We start from the raw sequence: 16,814 nt of genomic DNA on the forward strand, positions 1-16,814 counted from the left end.
AAAGACTCAATGAAAACATGGCTTCCAGATTAATTTAACCGAAACTGTGAGCAGAGCCTGCTCTGAACTAGGTCAAGTGTTCAGTATAGGTTACCATGGTGATCTGATAAATTAAAAGACATCCATCTTGTGAGACTGACAACTCTGACTTTAATCTGTGTTAACCCATTAACTCAGCTTCATGGTACAGCCCTCAGGGCAGCAGCTTCAACTGTTTAACCACGGTGCACATACAGGGCTCGTCCCAGAGAGGAAGGCAGGCTAGTTCAGGTTCAGCTGTAAAAACTAGAATGAAAAACAGGACCAAAATCAGAGGAAGATTATTCTCTCCATTATTCTTTATGGTTATTTATGAACTTTTCCTGTCATCATGTTGTCTTGATAAGCTGCTTGTCTCAGTCCTCATGTGTGCGCTGAGGGGGCGCAGAGATGTTTAGACAGGAAATGTAAGGCACACTTTACAAAGGTTACAGGCGGTGAAATACAGCTGTGATGTTTTGCATCTGTAGGAGTGCAGTGCAGTACTCATGAAAGAGGAAGTACTGCACGCTTGTGAAGCAGAGCATAAAAAGAATGAAGAGAAGTGAGGAAAAAAGTGAAGAAACTGACGTGTTGAAAACACATGAGGTATACTGGCATAAAAACAAAGGTGCTGGTGCAATCCAACTTCCCGTTTAATGCCGTCTAAGGACAGGACAGACATTTTAAAGATGACCAGAACTGAGTGGTGATGGATACAATGAAGACCCACACCCTGCTGTACAGGAACATCCACACTGCATGGAAAATAAATAATATTCCACACCCTGAGGCCTGCAAACACACTGAATGCCGAGTCCTTCTCCAAGTGTGGAAACATAGTTACACATATCACAAACACGTGGCTGTAAACCATGGTGTTTCATTGCTTTAAGAACATGCTGTGTGAAAATTGGACTCATACCCATAAAACCTCACCCTGTGGTTACAAAGCAAGTGGCACCTCAGGAAGTGACAGCTACACAGTTCTTTCAGTTTTACACACAGACCTGTAGAGCACATTTGTGAAGAAGAAAAAACTGGCTGGGTCACAAACAGGGCGTGTTAAACCGTCCTGAACATGCTGATCTGGCACACAGCAAAGACCACATGTCAGCAGGAAGAGATCACAATCTGCACAGTTAGCCAGGGTTAGTACCGAGACACTGTTTCAAATGACTTCCCAACATTTTGTGAGTATGGAGTAATCTGTGCTTAACACATAACAGAGAAAGAGAAGGAAGTAGGTAACACAATCACTGATTCACAAACATCCAAACAAAGGCTTCAGGCATCTGTTTTGCTTCTTGACGCACCTCTGAAAAGCAAAATGAGCGGCCTAGTCCAGACCTGAATCTGTCTGAGATGTTGTGGCATGATTAAAAAGGCGGTTCATGCTGGAAAATCCTCCAACGTGGCTGAATTACAACAATTTGGCAAAGATGAGTGGGCCAGAAATCCTCCACAGTCCTGTAAAAGACTCCAGGTAGCCAGTTAATGCAAATGCTTGAATGCAGTTGTTGCTGCTAAGAGAGGCCCAACCAGTTATTGTGTTTAGGAGGCAATCACTTTTTCACACAGGGTCATGTAGGTTTGGTTTATTTTCCCCTCAATAAAAAACATCTTCATTTAGAAGCTGCATTTTGTGTTTACTTGTGTTATCTTCGTCTAATATTTAAATTTGTTTGATGATCTGAAACATGTAGGTGTGACAAACATACAAAAAAACAGGAAATCAGCAAGGATGCAAATACTTTTTCACACCAGTGTAATTCCTGTTTTTAAATCAGATATCGGTCTTTGCATGTGAAATGTTTTTCATATTGTGAAACGTGCTGCAAAACAAACTAGGCTGTTATCTAAAGGCTGCATTAAAATACTCAGCAGTTTAGGTTTGCAGTACTGTGATGGATTTAAAATAAAGAGCAGTGTGTGATTGGTGCACAGTGGTTATCGTGTTCACAGTCACAGTTAGGGTTCATCAAGTGTAGCGTGATGAGTTTGGGGTGGGGGGCGGTAGCTCAACAGGTAAAGCAGGTCACCAAACAATGACTTCCAAGTCTCTGTTAGTACATGACTTAATAATTGATCAACAAATTGATTTACTCTGCCTTACAGAAACCTGGTTGCAGCAGGATGATTATGTTAGTTTAAATGAATCAACACCCCCGAGTCATTCTAACTACCAGAAACCTCGAAGCACAGGCCGAGGGGGAGGTGTGGCAGCAATTTTTCACACCAGCCTATTAATCAACCAAAGACCCAGACAGACTTTTAATTCATTTGAAAGCCTCTTACTCGTCCGTGTCCAGGCTAGCTGTAAAACTCAAAAAACGTTTTTTTTGTTTTGTTGTTTTGTTGTTGTTGTTGTTGTATGTAAAATCACACTGGATCACTTTCCTACATATGGCACAGTAAATGAACATTTTCAGTATTTCCTGAAAACTGAGGGAAAAAAAATTCCATTCCAAATCACATTTAAATTTACAATAAAGGTTTACACGGCTGTGAGTAATAGATTTCATCACAGTAGACGTCGTTCTAAAAGTGCTGTAACTAAGTTTATAATTCCTATAGGATATAATTCCTTCGTTGATATTCAATGCCATGCGCCAGCACAGTGCAGGGAAGCTACCTGAACTCTGCCTCCACAGAGGTCGATTATCTTGTTAATAGTTCAACATCTACACTGCACATGGCTCTGGACACTTTAGCTCCTCTGAAGAATAAAAGTCTCAAATCAGAAGTATTTGACTCCCTGGTATAACCCTCAAGGACACACCTTGAATCAGAAAAACTACAAGCTGGAGCAGAAATGATGTCTCAGTAATTCAAAAGATCTTTATGTAGCCTGGATAAAAAGTTTGTGTATCGATAGGAAAGCCCTCTGTAACCATCTCGTAACACGTAACATATATACAGATACTTTCAATACTACTGATATTTTTTAGACTCTTTTTCTCCATCTATTTTCTTCTACTTGTCCAGGGCCATGTCACAGGAGCATAAGCCCAAGAAGAGGCGTCCAGACATCCCTCTCCTTAGGCACCTCCTTCAGCTTATCCTTGGGAACACGAGGACATTTCCAGGCCAGCCAAGAAACATAATCTCTCAAGTGTGTCCCGGGTCTGCCCTGGGGCCTCCTTCCAGTGGGACATGCCTAGAACATCTCACACAGGAGACACCAGGAGGCATCCTTATCAGATGCCCGAACCACATCAGCTGGCTCCTTTCAATAGCGAAGAGTATCTCACCCGGTTTCTCTAAGGGAGAGACCAGCCACTCACTGGAGAAAGCTCATTTCCACCCTTTGTATCCACGATGTAATTCTTATACTTTTGGTAACTACCCATACGTGAGGATGAGGATGTAGATCGACCGGTAAATTTTGACCTCCGCTTCAGCATTTAGCTCTCTCTTCACCACGACAGACTGGTATGTCTCGGTCCGTCCAGTCCAAAAATAACTTCAATTTTTATTTCAATTTTATTTATACAGCTCCAAATCACAACAACAGCTGCCACAATACAAAGAAAAAAGAGAAGACCCCAACAATCATATGACCCCCTATGAACAAGCACTTTGGCAACAGTGGAAAGGAAAAACTCCCTTTTAACAGGAAGAAACCTCCTGCAGAACCAGGCTCAGGGAGGGGCGGGGCCATCTGCTGTGATTGGTTGGGGTGAGAGAAGGAAGACAGGATAAAGACATGCTGTGGAAGAGAGACAGAGGTTAATAACAGATATGAGTCAATGCAGAGAGGTCTGTTAACACATAGTGAGTGAAGAAGAAACACCCAGTGCATCATGGGAATCCCCTGATTCCCCGGCCAATGAAGGGAAGCCAAAACAGGAGAAATCTGCTCTCTCTTTCTAGTCCCTGTCAGGACTCTTGCTGCAGCATTTTGGATCAGCTGAAGGCTTTTCAGGGAGTTTTTTGGACATCCTGATAATCATGAATTACAGTCGTCCAGCCTGGAAGTAATAAATGCATGAACTAGTTTTTCAGCGTCACTCTGAGACAGGATATTTCTAACTTTAGAGATGTTGCACAAATGGAAGAAAGCAGTCTTACATATTTGTTTAATATGTGCATTGAAGGACATGTCCTGGTCAAAAATGACTCAGTTAATCCAAAATACTGCAGCAAGACTACTCACAGGGGCTAGGAAGAAAGAGCAGATTTTGCCTGCATTTGCCTCTCTTCATTGTCTCCCTGTTAAATCCAGAATCAAATTTAAAATCATCCACATCATATATATTATATATATATTATATCTTGAATAACCAGGCCCCATCTTATCTTAAAGACCTCATAAGTAGGGCTGTCAATGTCAACGCATTAATGTGTAATCATGATTAACGCGATTAAAAAATTTTAACGCATTTAACCCATCTGGAGCACAGACAACCAGCTTTGGACAAACTGCCTGAAATGTGTTGACATTTCAGGGATTTTGAGTCATTCTGTGCTCTGGATGGGTTAATCGTGATGACAGATTAATCTGCATTAATGCATTAAAATTGACAACCCTACTCATAAGACATGATCACCCCATTAGAGCACTTCACTCTCCAACTGATCTCAGTTTTCAGGCCCCTCTTTGGAACCAGCTTCCAGTTTGGATTAGGAAGACAGACGTCTCTACTTTTAAGATTAGGCTTCAAACTTTTGATAAAGCATATAGTTAGGGCTGGACCAGGTGACCCTGCTTCAATAATGCTGCAAAAGATCTGAGGATTCAAGGATTCCCCTGATGGACTGAGCACTTCTTCTCTCACCTGTTTTCACTCACTATGTATTAACAGACCTCTCTGCATTGAATCATATCTGTTATTAATCTCTGTCTCTCTTCCACAGCATGTCTTTATCCTGTCTTCCTTCTCTCACCCCAACCAATCACAGCAGATGGCCCTGCCCCTCCCTGAGTCTGCTGGAGGATTCTTCCTGTTAAAAGGGAGTTTTTCCTTCCCACTGTCGCCAAAGTGCTGCTCATAGGGGGTCATATGATTGTTGGGTTTGTCTCTTTTTCCTTTGTCTTGTGGAAGCTGTTGTTGTGATTTGGTACTTTATAAATAAAAATGAAATAAATAGATTATGGAACTTTTTATATATATTTTTTCTTTGGTGCCCATTAACAACAAAGAAATTAGAACTAACTAAAGTTTATAAGATGCTTATATTAAAACAGAAAAATGTAGCATTTAGTTACCAAAGGCAGCGTAATGGTTTGCTCTTCTTTCTCTTGTCAAAGACATTAGCGCCATTCCTCTATGCGCTCTGAAATGGACAAGCTAAAGGTCTGGTTGTAGGTAAATAGCTGGCTCAACTTAAATTTATCTGTTAATTCAATGTCAATTATCTAGCATCAGAAATTTTAAGAACATGGTATTACTTACTCTATAACTACTAATTTTATAACTAATTCAGTTATAAAATGTTAGGCGAACAATAGAAAATGTGCTAATTCAACATTAATCAAGTTGACGTTTTTACAGTGTGGGTAATCCTGCTGCACAAAAAAAATACTTCCTCTATCCCGCTGTGGCTAAACGGTCAAAATGCCAGGTTCAGCATCCTGGAAAGTTCTCATTCCAGATTGCCTTTTCGATACTCAAACATGATTTTACTGTAAGAGAGGGAGCTTCCCCGATTCCTCCAGTCGTCAAACTTTTGTTTGGTTCTATCGTTTGCTGCGCACGGATATTTTGGTTTCTGGTTTCTGAGAAGTCGGCTCATTGGCAAGCAGACGATAGTCGAACGTCATTAAGGGGAGGACGCGGCACACTGCTGAATATAAAGATGGCAAACTGTTCAACGACATCAACGACACACTGCTTTTACAAAGGACAAAGATGGGCGGTACGTACATTTTACATTTCATACAGGTTGTAAATAAACCAGCAGAGCATTTCTTTTCTTTCTTATTACGTTTTCATGTGTTATTAACAGCAGTACTAACAACACAAATGTCTCATCTGTAACAGAGAAAGCTACACTTACACAGTCCAACACTCCCTGTTTAGTCTACGAGCTCGCTGGTTTTTAAAATAGTTTCTAGTCATCAGACGCCTCATTGATTACATCAAAGGTCACTCGGCTTTTTAATCGCCTTCATTTGTTGCTTCTTTCATATAATTTAATATTTGTAATAATTTCTTGATTACTTGTGTAAGTGTGTAACATGTAGAGATTTCTCTTTTTTCTAAATTGAATCCTGAACAGTTCTCAGTTAATCTGACGACATGAAATAATAGAAAAGTTGTTATGTGCAGTCAGTGCTGAGTGCAGCTTACATGATCACTCCGAGCACCCTAAAACTTTATCATCTATAAAATAGTAATGTTATTACATTTAATATCATTTTGACTAAATTCAGTTTTTAAATAATTGTGGCAAAGTTCTGCTGAGCAGCATGACAGAAAGGCTTCAGGTGCAAACTGCTCCAGATTTATGTATTTTTAGCCATTTTAGTCAGAAAATCCTCATGTAGAACTGCTGGATCTGTTGAAATATGCAGTGTGTACCATAATAAAATTAATACTTGTACACATTTGGGGTTTTAACATCTTTAACAATTCTCTTTATAGGGTCCCAGGGGAGTAAACCAGAAGGTAGGACAAACGTCTTATGCAGCTCCTATAAGTGACATTAACATAAAAAGCAGCTTTCTAGGCTAAATCTTCTATGCATTAATATACCTGCTTTTAATTAGACGCCTGCCCTGCACCAGACCAACAATTACTGCAGTACACAATGAAACTGTTACTTTATGAAGTACATTTTCTGAAAATGAAAACATTCAACTGTACAAATGGTCAATATGCTGCTATCATATTTATCTGAAGTGTTTCTGAACTTTGAATTTATCAGCGAGACACCATAAAATTAAGATGGGAAAGTGTGGGAGTAAAACGAGACTGACTGTGGTTTACATGAAAACTAATGAGTCTATAATGCTGATAATTAAGATAATAAAAACATCTGAAAGTTAATTTCTTTGTAATGCAAAGTCAGTAAAACAAATGCAAGCTGGGAACAATTGAAGCGTCATTCAAACATCAGCTGTTGTTCAGAGTAAGTGCTGCAGTGCTGATATGTGATATGATTCTCCAACAGTGCCAGAGGAGCTCAGGATCGTGCTCATTGGAAAGACTGGAGCTGGGAAAACTTCAATCATGAACACATTCCTGGGAAAAGCTGCTGTGACGAACAGCTTGTTTGCCTCAGATGAAGCGCCGTGCACAACCGAGACGGCGCCGTTTGGAAACCAAAGACTGGTTTTAGCTGATACTCTCGGCCTGTGCCACACCAGCAAATCTAAGGAGGAGGTGCTGAGTAAGATCATTGCATCCACCTTTCAGTTCAATTCTAAGCAGGGGCCTCACGTGTTCCTGTACGTGCACAGCTGGGAGGACGATTTTACGACACAGGATGTGGAACGAGTGAAAGTCCTGAGGAGGATCTTTGGTAAAGAGGTCATGCGTTATTTCTTCCTCCTGATCACGCATATCGATGGAGACTTGTCTGGTAGGCAGAGAAACCAGATAAGGAAGTTTATTAAGAAAGTGGGATTTAAAACACAGAAATACTGTGTTATTAACAACAGAGGTAATGAAAAAGATAAAACAAAAGAACAAAAGCAGCTGGTGAAGGAAATCAATGAAATGGTACAAAATAACAAGCTAAGAAACTACACCAAGGAACTGTTCGAACATGCACAGGAAGTCTTAAGGAAGCAAATCCAAAAGTCAAAAACTCAGAGGCAGATGGGGGCTGGAGACCAACATGTGGCCACTGTCGCTAAAGCCCTGTTGTCTCCTGTGCTGCCAGCGGAATTTGTTACCTTAGCCCTACAAGCAAATGTCTGGCTGGCAACAAAGTTTGAAAACTGTCTCACTTAATAACAAAAAGCAGGGAAGTAAGTCGAGACCTTAAGCCTTCAGACTGTAGCAACAAACCCATTAAAAACGATCCACATTTATTGTGCTGTAATAAAACTGCAGCTGAGTTCTATAAAAGAGTAAAATATTCAGCTATTTTTACTGCACTTTATTAATCTGATACCTTCAGCTTCTCTGCAGACCGCAATCAATAATGCAACCAATGCATCACCATGCTTTAGAGGAAGGACATTTCCATGCTTGCTCCATCTGTGCCGACTCCACCTTTATCATTTTTCTGTAAACACTTATGTAATTTTTTTTAAAGTGATCGTTGTGTTTGGTGATGTCACATTCTTCTCCTCGTGTGTTCTTTTATCTTTCTGATTCAGTAAAGTTAAAATGCTAATGTATCAATCAGTGTGTGAAATTAATCAGACATTAACAGCAAAATCAGCAAATAAAAGATGATTCAAACAAAACGGTTGATTTTCTGACATGACTCAGCTGTGATGTGACGGGAAGATTTTAACAAAGCAAAATACAAATTTACAAAACTTGGAAAGAAGAAAATATCAAATGCAGCAATAAAAATAATAAAAATAAAACTGTACAACAAAAGATTATTCTGATTTCTTTATAGACCTTTTGTAAGAGCTAACAAGAGTACAGAGACTCAAAAAAGAAGCCCAACAACATTTAAAGACTCAAAACAGAAAGAATGAAAACAAAGAAAAACTACAACAACAAAAAGTGATCATGACAATACACAACAAGTTGCTGCTGTCATTATTATTATTGTTACTGATGACATCATTGTAAACGATTATAAGGGTGATTGGTTTTACTATTGTATAATTTTACAAAGTATTATTATTTTTATTATTATTATTGTTATTATTATCTTTTAATGCTATAATGCTATTTGATCCTGTGAAATCTAAGGTCTCTAATCAGAAGTACCTGACTCCGTGGTATAATTCTCAAACACGTAGCCTAAAGCAGATGACTCGTAAGCTGGAGAGGAAATGGCGTGTCACAAATTTAGAGGATCATCATTTAGCCTGGAGAAATAGTTTGCTGCTTTATAAGAAAGCCCTCCGCAAAGCCAGAACATCTTACTATTCATCACTGATTGAAGAAAATAAGAACAACCCCAGGTTTCTCTTCAGCACTGTAGCCAGGCTGACAAACAGTCAGAGCTCTGTTGAGCCAACCATCCCTTTAACGTTAACTAGTAATGACTTCATGAACTTCTTCACAAATAACATTTTTATCATTAGAGAAAAAATTACCAATAATCATCCCACAGATGTAATATTATCTACAGCTACTCTTAGTACCATTGATGTTAAGTTAGACTCTTTTTCTCCAATTGATGTTTCTGAGTTAACTTCAATAATTACTTCCTCCAAACCATCAACGTGTCTTTTAGACCCCATTCCTACAAAACTGCTCAAAGAAGTCCTGCCATTAATCAGTGCTTCGATTTTCTTAAATAGAGTATCAAGTACTGCTGTAATGCAGAAATGCACTGTCTTTAGTCTGGTTTTATTTTATTTGAAAAATCTTGTACTTATTTTTTTATTATTATTATTTGTTTTCCATTAAAATGATATTAGATTAGATAGAACTTTATTAATCCCTCGGGTGGGTTCCTCTGGGAAATTCGATTTCCAAAAAAGCACAGCACCGACAGAAGTTACAGAGTTACAGAATATTATATATATATATATATACACACACACACACACACACACACACATATATATAAATACAGAGACAATATAAATAAAATATACAAAGGGGATAAATAGAATAAATAGGAATAAAAAATAAAAATACAAGTGAATTGCACATTTCAAGTATTGAGTCTATTGCACTGTTGACTATTTACAAAAAGTATTGCACAAGGTATTGTACAGTGAGGTGAAGAGGCACTACAGCTTAGTTGTTCCCCTCCTTTGTCCTCCTGTTTCCCCTCCCTCTCCCCTCCAGAGAGGAGTTAAACAGTCTGATGGCGTGTGGGACAAAGGAGTTTTTAAGTCTGTTAGTTCTTGTCTTTGGGAGAAGCAACCTGTCACTGAACAGACTCTTCTGATTGTTTATGGCCGTGTGCAGAGGATGCCCAGCATTGTCCATAATGTCCATCAGTTTCTTTAATGTCCTTTTCTCTGCCACTGTCACCAGAGTGTCCAGCTTCATGCCGACCACAGAGCTAGCCTTCCTGATCAGTTTCTCCAGCCTGGATGAGTCCTTCTTTGCTGTGCTGCTCCCCCAGCACACCACAGCATAGAAAAGTACTCCAGCAACCACCGACTGGTAAAACATCCTCAGGAGCTTCCTGCAGATGTTAAAAGACCTCAGCCTCCTGAGGAAGTACAGTCGGCTTTGGGCTTTTTTATACAGGTGCTCTGTGTTGCATGACCAGTCCAGTTTATTGTCCACCCACAGCCCGAGGTACTTGTACTTGTTGACCACCTCCACCTCCTCCCCCTCTATCTGAACCGGCAGTGGACCTGCTCTGGACCTCCCGAAGTCCACAACCAGTTCCTTAGTCTTTGAGGTGTTGAGTTGCAGGTGGTTTGTGTGACTCCATGCGACAAAGTTCCTCACCAGACTTCTGTACTCTTCCTGATCATCCCAGATACACCCCATGATGGCTGTGTCATCTGCAAACTTCTGAATGTGGCATAATTCAGAGTTGTAGCAGAAGTCAGAGGTGTACAGGGTGAAGAGAAGAGGGGACAGCACAGTTCCCTGTGGTGCTCCTGTGCTGCTGACCACAGTGTCAGACGTGATGTCCTTCAGCCTGACGTACTGTGGTCTGTCGGTGAGGTAGTCGGAGATCCAAGCGACCAGGCAGGGGTCCACCTCCATCCTGTTCAGTTTTTCTTGAAGCATACAGGGCCGGATGGTATTAAAGGCACTGGAAAAGTCAAGAAACAGGATCCTGACCGTGCCTTTTCCCCCATCCAGGTGTGAGTGGGCTCTGTGTAGGAGGTACAGGATGGCATCCTCCACTCCGACACCCGCCTTGTATGCAAACTGTAGTGGGTCCTGGGCATGTTGTACCTGTGGTCGGAGGAGGTTGAGGAAGAGCCGCTCTAGAGTCTTCATAAGATGTGACGTCAGTGCCACCGGTCGGAAGTCATTCAGCTCATTGGGCCGGTTCTTTTATATACCACCCATTAAAAAGATTCAAAATACAGTTTCAAACAGTAGTAACTGAATATATACTTATAGCAATCTACTCTTCATTTTTGATTATATTAACTACAAAAAAAGTTTAGCTAGCCAAACAACAACTTTAGCTGAGTATAAGCTAACATTATACCAGCTAATGTTAGACTCCAGTATGCTAAATACTAAACTTCTAAGAAACAGTTTAATTATTCTCAAATTGTATTAGCAATTATTTGCGTCAGAGTCCAACAACATTAGATCCACTTCAAATAATTTTTCACCAACGCTTGTAACAGAGGCTAACAGCAGCCAACAGAGTGTAACAGCAGCTAACAGAGGCTAACAGCAGCCAAAAGAGGGTAACAGCAGCTAACAGCAGCCAAAAGAGTGTAACAGCAGCTAACAGAGGCTAACAGCAGCCAACAGAGTGTAACAGCAGCTAACAGAGGCTAACAGCAGCCAAAAGAGGGTAACAGCAGCTAACAGCAGCCAAAAGAGTGTAACAGCAGCTAACAGAGGCTAACAGCAGCCAACAGAGTGTAACAGCAGCTAACAGAGGCTAACAGCAGCCAACAGAGTGTAACAGCAGCTAACAGAGGCTAACAGCAGCCAAAAGAGGGTAACAGCAGCTAACAGCAGCCAAAAGAGTGTAACAGCAGCTAACAGAGGCTAACAGCAGCCAAAAGAGTGTAACAGCAGCTAACAGAGGCTAACAGCAGCCAACAGAGTGTAACAGCAGCTAACAGAGGCTAACAGCAGCCAACAGAGTGTAACAGCAGCTAACAGAGGCTAACAGCAGCCAACAGAGTGTAACAGCAGCTAACAGAGGCTAACAGCAGCCAAAAGAGTGTAACAGCAGCTGTGGCGAAAACAGCAGCTTTTAAGAAGAAAAGTTAACTATATCCTCAAAAACTCACCGCAATAGTGAGCTTGTCTCATGTCCTTTCCTGAGTAAATGAAAGCAGATGCTGCACAACCAGCACCAACAGCAGAGTGACAGCATTCCACAAACAGGGAAAAACTCAGGGTTTGGTCCAAACAGTAGTAGAAACAAGCCAGCTGGCCTTGGCCTTCATGGGGTACAAACCAGATTTATTGTTTCTGATCTATCTTGGCTGTCTAAAACATGTTTGTCCTATAGCCTCCACCCAGCTAGGATTATGCACCTAAACTGGTTGGAGTAAGAAAACGTTTCACTGCAATCTGCAGTCTACTGACATCAGGCTGTGAGATTCTACACACTGTAACTGCTGGTAACTTTTTCATGATTTTACTCTAACTGGAAACTAGGAGCAGACTCAGACATCAAGATACAAGAAAAAACATATTTATTTACAAAGTGAAGCAATGAGGAAGAAGTGAGCGAGCCTGGGAGAGTGACTCTGCCAAAGAGAAAGGAAGGACCATCAAACTCGCCCCAGAACCCGGCATGTTTTTAGGGTTGTCTTATTTTATATGAATGAACAAATAGTTCTTCTACATTCACATTTGTCCAGGTTTAATAAGATGTTGTCTGTGCTTTCTATAGATGTGTTGCTTTTGACAGCAGGTTGTTTCTGTTTCCAGCTGTAAATCTTTCTTACAGATATGAAAATGTAAACATAACTGTCAAAAAAGACAAAATCATTTTTCATAATGTGAAACTTTTGTTTTGAATTTGCCACTGTTAGGGTTTAAATGAAACTGTGAACAGATGTGTTACTCTGATGTCTTCATGGAGTCATGTAACTGTTATGGGTGAAAAGGCAGACCTGTGGAAATGCACTCTGCATGATGCACTCTTTTTCAGCCTTCTGATTGGTTGCTTTGTGCCACACTTCCTGCCCTAGAACAGCTGAAGTGTTGTATGTGAGGAAACGAGCAGCGGATGGTGAAATAGAGGTGAGATGGAAATTTAAGCAGCCAGATGAAGACATGGGCAGCACTGAGCCTTCAGAGAGCTCGGTGATGATCAATGAAGATCCAGAGAATGAAGGTGAGGTTGTCCTGCAGGGATACTCAGGCTGCTGTTTGGCTCAGTTTAGTGTCAGATTAGCTCCAGTCTGCATTCATATCCGAGTGCAGTCAGTGAGAGTTTAGTTTGAAGAATTACTGCCGAGTAACCAGCTAATAAAATTATTGTAATCACCTTTTATTTCACAGTAAATAATGGACAATCCAAGCATGCTGCATGACAGATGTTCAGTCCTTTGAGTCAAATCCTTTAAACAACTTCAGTCGTGTCTGAAACTTCAGTTTGTTTTTTCATTTTAATCTGTAAATGCTAACTTGTTAGCATAGTAGGGTTTTCCATGAAGGAAAAAAGATTACAGGCCCTATTAGTGATGGTGTTTGTTATGTTAAGTTTCCAAAACCTTTATTAGAAAATAAATCAAATGTATGCAGAGGCCGCATTCACAGTGTTGACCCTTCTTCATGCTGAGTATCAGCGCCTGGGCCCAAATAGCCGGAAGACTCCCCAAAGCTTAATCTGACTGAGAATCTGTGATGAGTCCTTAAAAAGCCCACAAACTGTGCTCATGTTGGAGCTCTGAGGTACAAACAGCTCTCGACCAATCCGGATCTGACCCAGAAGCTGCATGGAGAAGCTTCAACACTGAATCCAGACTGTTTGCACATATTTGATTGATCTGCCGAGAAAAGTCTTTGAAACTAAAATATTTCCGATTGTTTTCACTTCATCGTGAATGAATGAATTTAGATGCATTTTTATTTTTGTGCGTATATCGAATTATTAAGTTTCCATGTGTGCACTATTACATGCATATCGATGTCAGTGCAGCACGTGGCCTATGAAGGTCATTCGAAATGTCTCTTTGAGAAAACTGCTCATGAATTTGTGGTCAGCGGATGCATTTTGGGGTAAAGTGATTCCACAGTTAGACACAAGAGTGGGACTTTTCTCACATGCAAACCTTTTTGTAACAGATGAGCAGGAGCTTCCAGAGCTGAGGATCGTCCTGTTCGGGAGGACGACGGTTGGGAAAAGTACGCTAGGAGGCATCATCCTGGGGGACAGTGCTGCATTCACGTTGAGCGATCCTCATGGAGAGCGCACAAAGACCTGCCACGTGGAAAGAAAGACAGACTCTGACAGTCACAGCGTGGTTGTTGTGGACACTCCGGGTCTGTTTAAAATGGGATCAAGTGAAGAGGACGTGGTGAAAGAGATCAAGTGGGCCACTGAAAACGTTGAACCTGGTCCTCATGTGTTCCTGTTGGTGGAAAGGCTCAAAATCATCACATCTGAAGAGTTAAAAGCACTGCAGGTTTTTGAACGCACTTTTGGCAAACGTGCAGTGGCCTACGTTACGGTGGTGTTCACCCACAAAAACGATCCGAGAGGGAACGAAGCTGACATAAAAGAGGGCATGAAAGACAATGAGCACCTCAGGGAACTGATTGAACGGTGCCAGTGGAGATATTTTATTTTTAACATTGCTGACAGGAGCCCTGTTCAAGTCACCGAGCTGCTGGAGAAGATAACTCAGGAGAGACAAGATTACTCGGACTTCTTCTACACGCCTCAGATGCTCCAGGCGGCTGAAAAAGCTGCGAACGAGGAGCGAAGCAAAGACGACCGCAGGAGGAAAGCATCAGAAAACAGACTGGCTATTCTTGAGAAGAGCGGATTGTTGGGAATATTTCTCGGGAGTGTTGTTGGGTATTTTAGCTGTGGTGGTGAGCTGACACCTACATCAGGAGCTCTACTGGGAGCTTTACTGGGTATGATACTGATAATGGGAATGACATTTTCAGGGATCTGTGTATTCGAGAAATACCATAAAAAGTGACTTTTCACTCATCTGCAGGGAATCCTGAGCTGGAAACTTTCTAAAGTTACTTATAGCATCAACACAGTGTGACACACTGACACAGCATCTGTGAGAGAGGGCTGATGCTGCTCTATCTAAAGTCCTGTAAAGACATGGGCGCAGGCCAAAGGGAATATAAAAACCATCCACTGACAAGACACTGCCCCCTGTTGGTAAAACAAGCCACAACATGCTGCATGGCCAAAAGCAGCATCTCACAGAAGAACGCAAACAAGTCGACACATGTTAGTCTGTTAATCTACAGAACCAGTCAGACCTCTGAACAGCGGATCAGGACAAAGCTGCTCAAAGAAACAACCTGCATAGTTATACAAGCACAACATGCAGTGAAATGTGACCTGATGCGCTCCTGTGCAGAAACAGAGAACATTATAGTAAATACATGCAAAGAGGACATTATGTGCAGTAAGCGAGTGAATTATATACATCAAGTAAATTCAATAGAATAAAACAATCTGGAAATTTGCAGTTCGAAATTCGAGAATGTACATTGTGAGAGTGGGGTGTGAAAGTGAAGCCAGATCAGGATGTGATAACAATGAGTCCTGTCTCAGTCACTTATGGTTGATGGAGCTTGGGGGGGCAAAGATAGAAGCTCCTCTTGAGCCTCTCTGTTCTAGCCTGCATGGTGCCTGATTACAGAAGCTGGGACAGTTTATTGCTGGATGGGTCCTTCCATATCTGAGCAGCTCTGGTTCAGCATCTTCTGATTTAAATGTCGTGTAGAGGGAAAGCGTTCTGCCGTATGGAGCAGTCTACGAAGAGCTTTTTTATCCTTGACACAGCTGGTCTGTGTGAGGATGCTCTCCACAGCGCCTGTAAAGAAAGTCCTGAGGATCTCTGGAGAGACCCTGAGCTTCTTCAGTTGTCGTAGGTGGTACAGGCGCTGCCTGGCCTTTCTGGACTGCACCTGGATGTGGGCAGACCATGTCAGGTCTGAGCAGATGTGGACACCGAGATACTTGATGGATTAAAACAATGATCGGCACACAAACTGGTCACACGCTGCCTCCTTGTGGTAACAATTATCATTACATGTCATTACAAACGTGCCTCTGGCCAAGTCTGTCCATTCATCCATTCATTCTCTTCTGCTTATCCAACAATCCTCACCTTAATTATATCTTCCTCTTAAATGTTGTATCCTTGTCTTATTTATACCCCTGCTAGCTTCCATTGTTTTTCTACATATACATAATATTTTTAACTTCTGTTGTTTTGTGTCACTGGGACCTAAATACTTCATCTGTTCCTGTTCTTATACCTCACGTGTTGGAACAGCAAAGCCCAAAGATCCAAGTTACCCAAAGAAGACAGGAAGAACTGACAGCACGATGCATACAAACCAGGACTATGAAGCCAGGTGTAGGAACCATTTTGTGATGTTACCTTATGTGTGAAACTTTTTGTGTTTTTACAGTATGGTGTGTTTATGTGACTGTATTTAAGGTAGACACACGTAGTTAATGTCAGGTGTTGTTGGTCGGACGGAGCAAACGGTTTGTGATTTATGTTACGTGATGTTGGATACTGTTGAACAACAAATACAGGAATGTATTAAAGATGTTATACAGACAGGATGAGTAGAGTTTCACTGATAACAGTGGCACCGCGTCACCCCAACCATCGAACACCTCCGTGGATTCAAGCGTCGGCTGAGCCTCTACACCAGGAATATGAACAGACAGAAACTGGGACAACAAAACTCACAACACAAAACACTATAAAAAGTAATAAAATCAAAGACGGGAAAAACAAACAGCACAATAACGACTAACAAATAGAACTAGAAAGACCAAAAACTCAAAGTGCAGGCTCCAAAACCCAGGAGGAGCTGCCTGGATGTGTGCAGAAAGATTCGACCTCAGAACCAAAAGCACAAATCAAAGTA

At 41.2% G+C, this 16,814-nt stretch overlaps 2 protein-coding genes across 2 annotated transcripts; both read left to right on the top strand.

Annotated features, from left to right (window-relative positions):
- The first annotated feature begins 5,826 nt into the window (after positions 1 to 5,826).
- LOC101466260 (GTPase IMAP family member 4) lies at positions 5,827 to 8,497 on the top strand. The gene is made up of 3 exons (XM_004556487.4): positions 5,827 to 5,880; positions 6,609 to 6,632; positions 7,138 to 8,497. The coding sequence occupies exons 1-3, from the start codon at positions 5,874 to 5,876 to the stop codon at positions 7,920 to 7,922; spliced, it is 816 nt and encodes a 271-aa protein (XP_004556544.1). The 5' UTR covers positions 5,827 to 5,873; the 3' UTR covers positions 7,923 to 8,497.
- A 4,453-nt stretch (positions 8,498 to 12,950) lies between these two features.
- LOC101466550 (GTPase IMAP family member 5) lies at positions 12,951 to 16,500 on the top strand. Its single transcript, XM_004556488.2, has 2 exons — positions 12,951 to 13,062; positions 14,016 to 16,500. The coding sequence occupies exons 1-2, from the start codon at positions 13,002 to 13,004 to the stop codon at positions 14,879 to 14,881; spliced, it is 927 nt and encodes a 308-aa protein (XP_004556545.1). The 5' UTR covers positions 12,951 to 13,001; the 3' UTR covers positions 14,882 to 16,500.
- Positions 16,501 to 16,814: the final 314 nt, after the last annotated feature.

The sequence above is a fragment of the Maylandia zebra genome, linkage group LG4, assembly GCF_041146795.1.
Source record: "Maylandia zebra isolate NMK-2024a linkage group LG4, Mzebra_GT3a, whole genome shotgun sequence".
In the NCBI taxonomy this organism is placed as follows: Eukaryota; Metazoa; Chordata; class Actinopteri; order Cichliformes; family Cichlidae; genus Maylandia; species Maylandia zebra.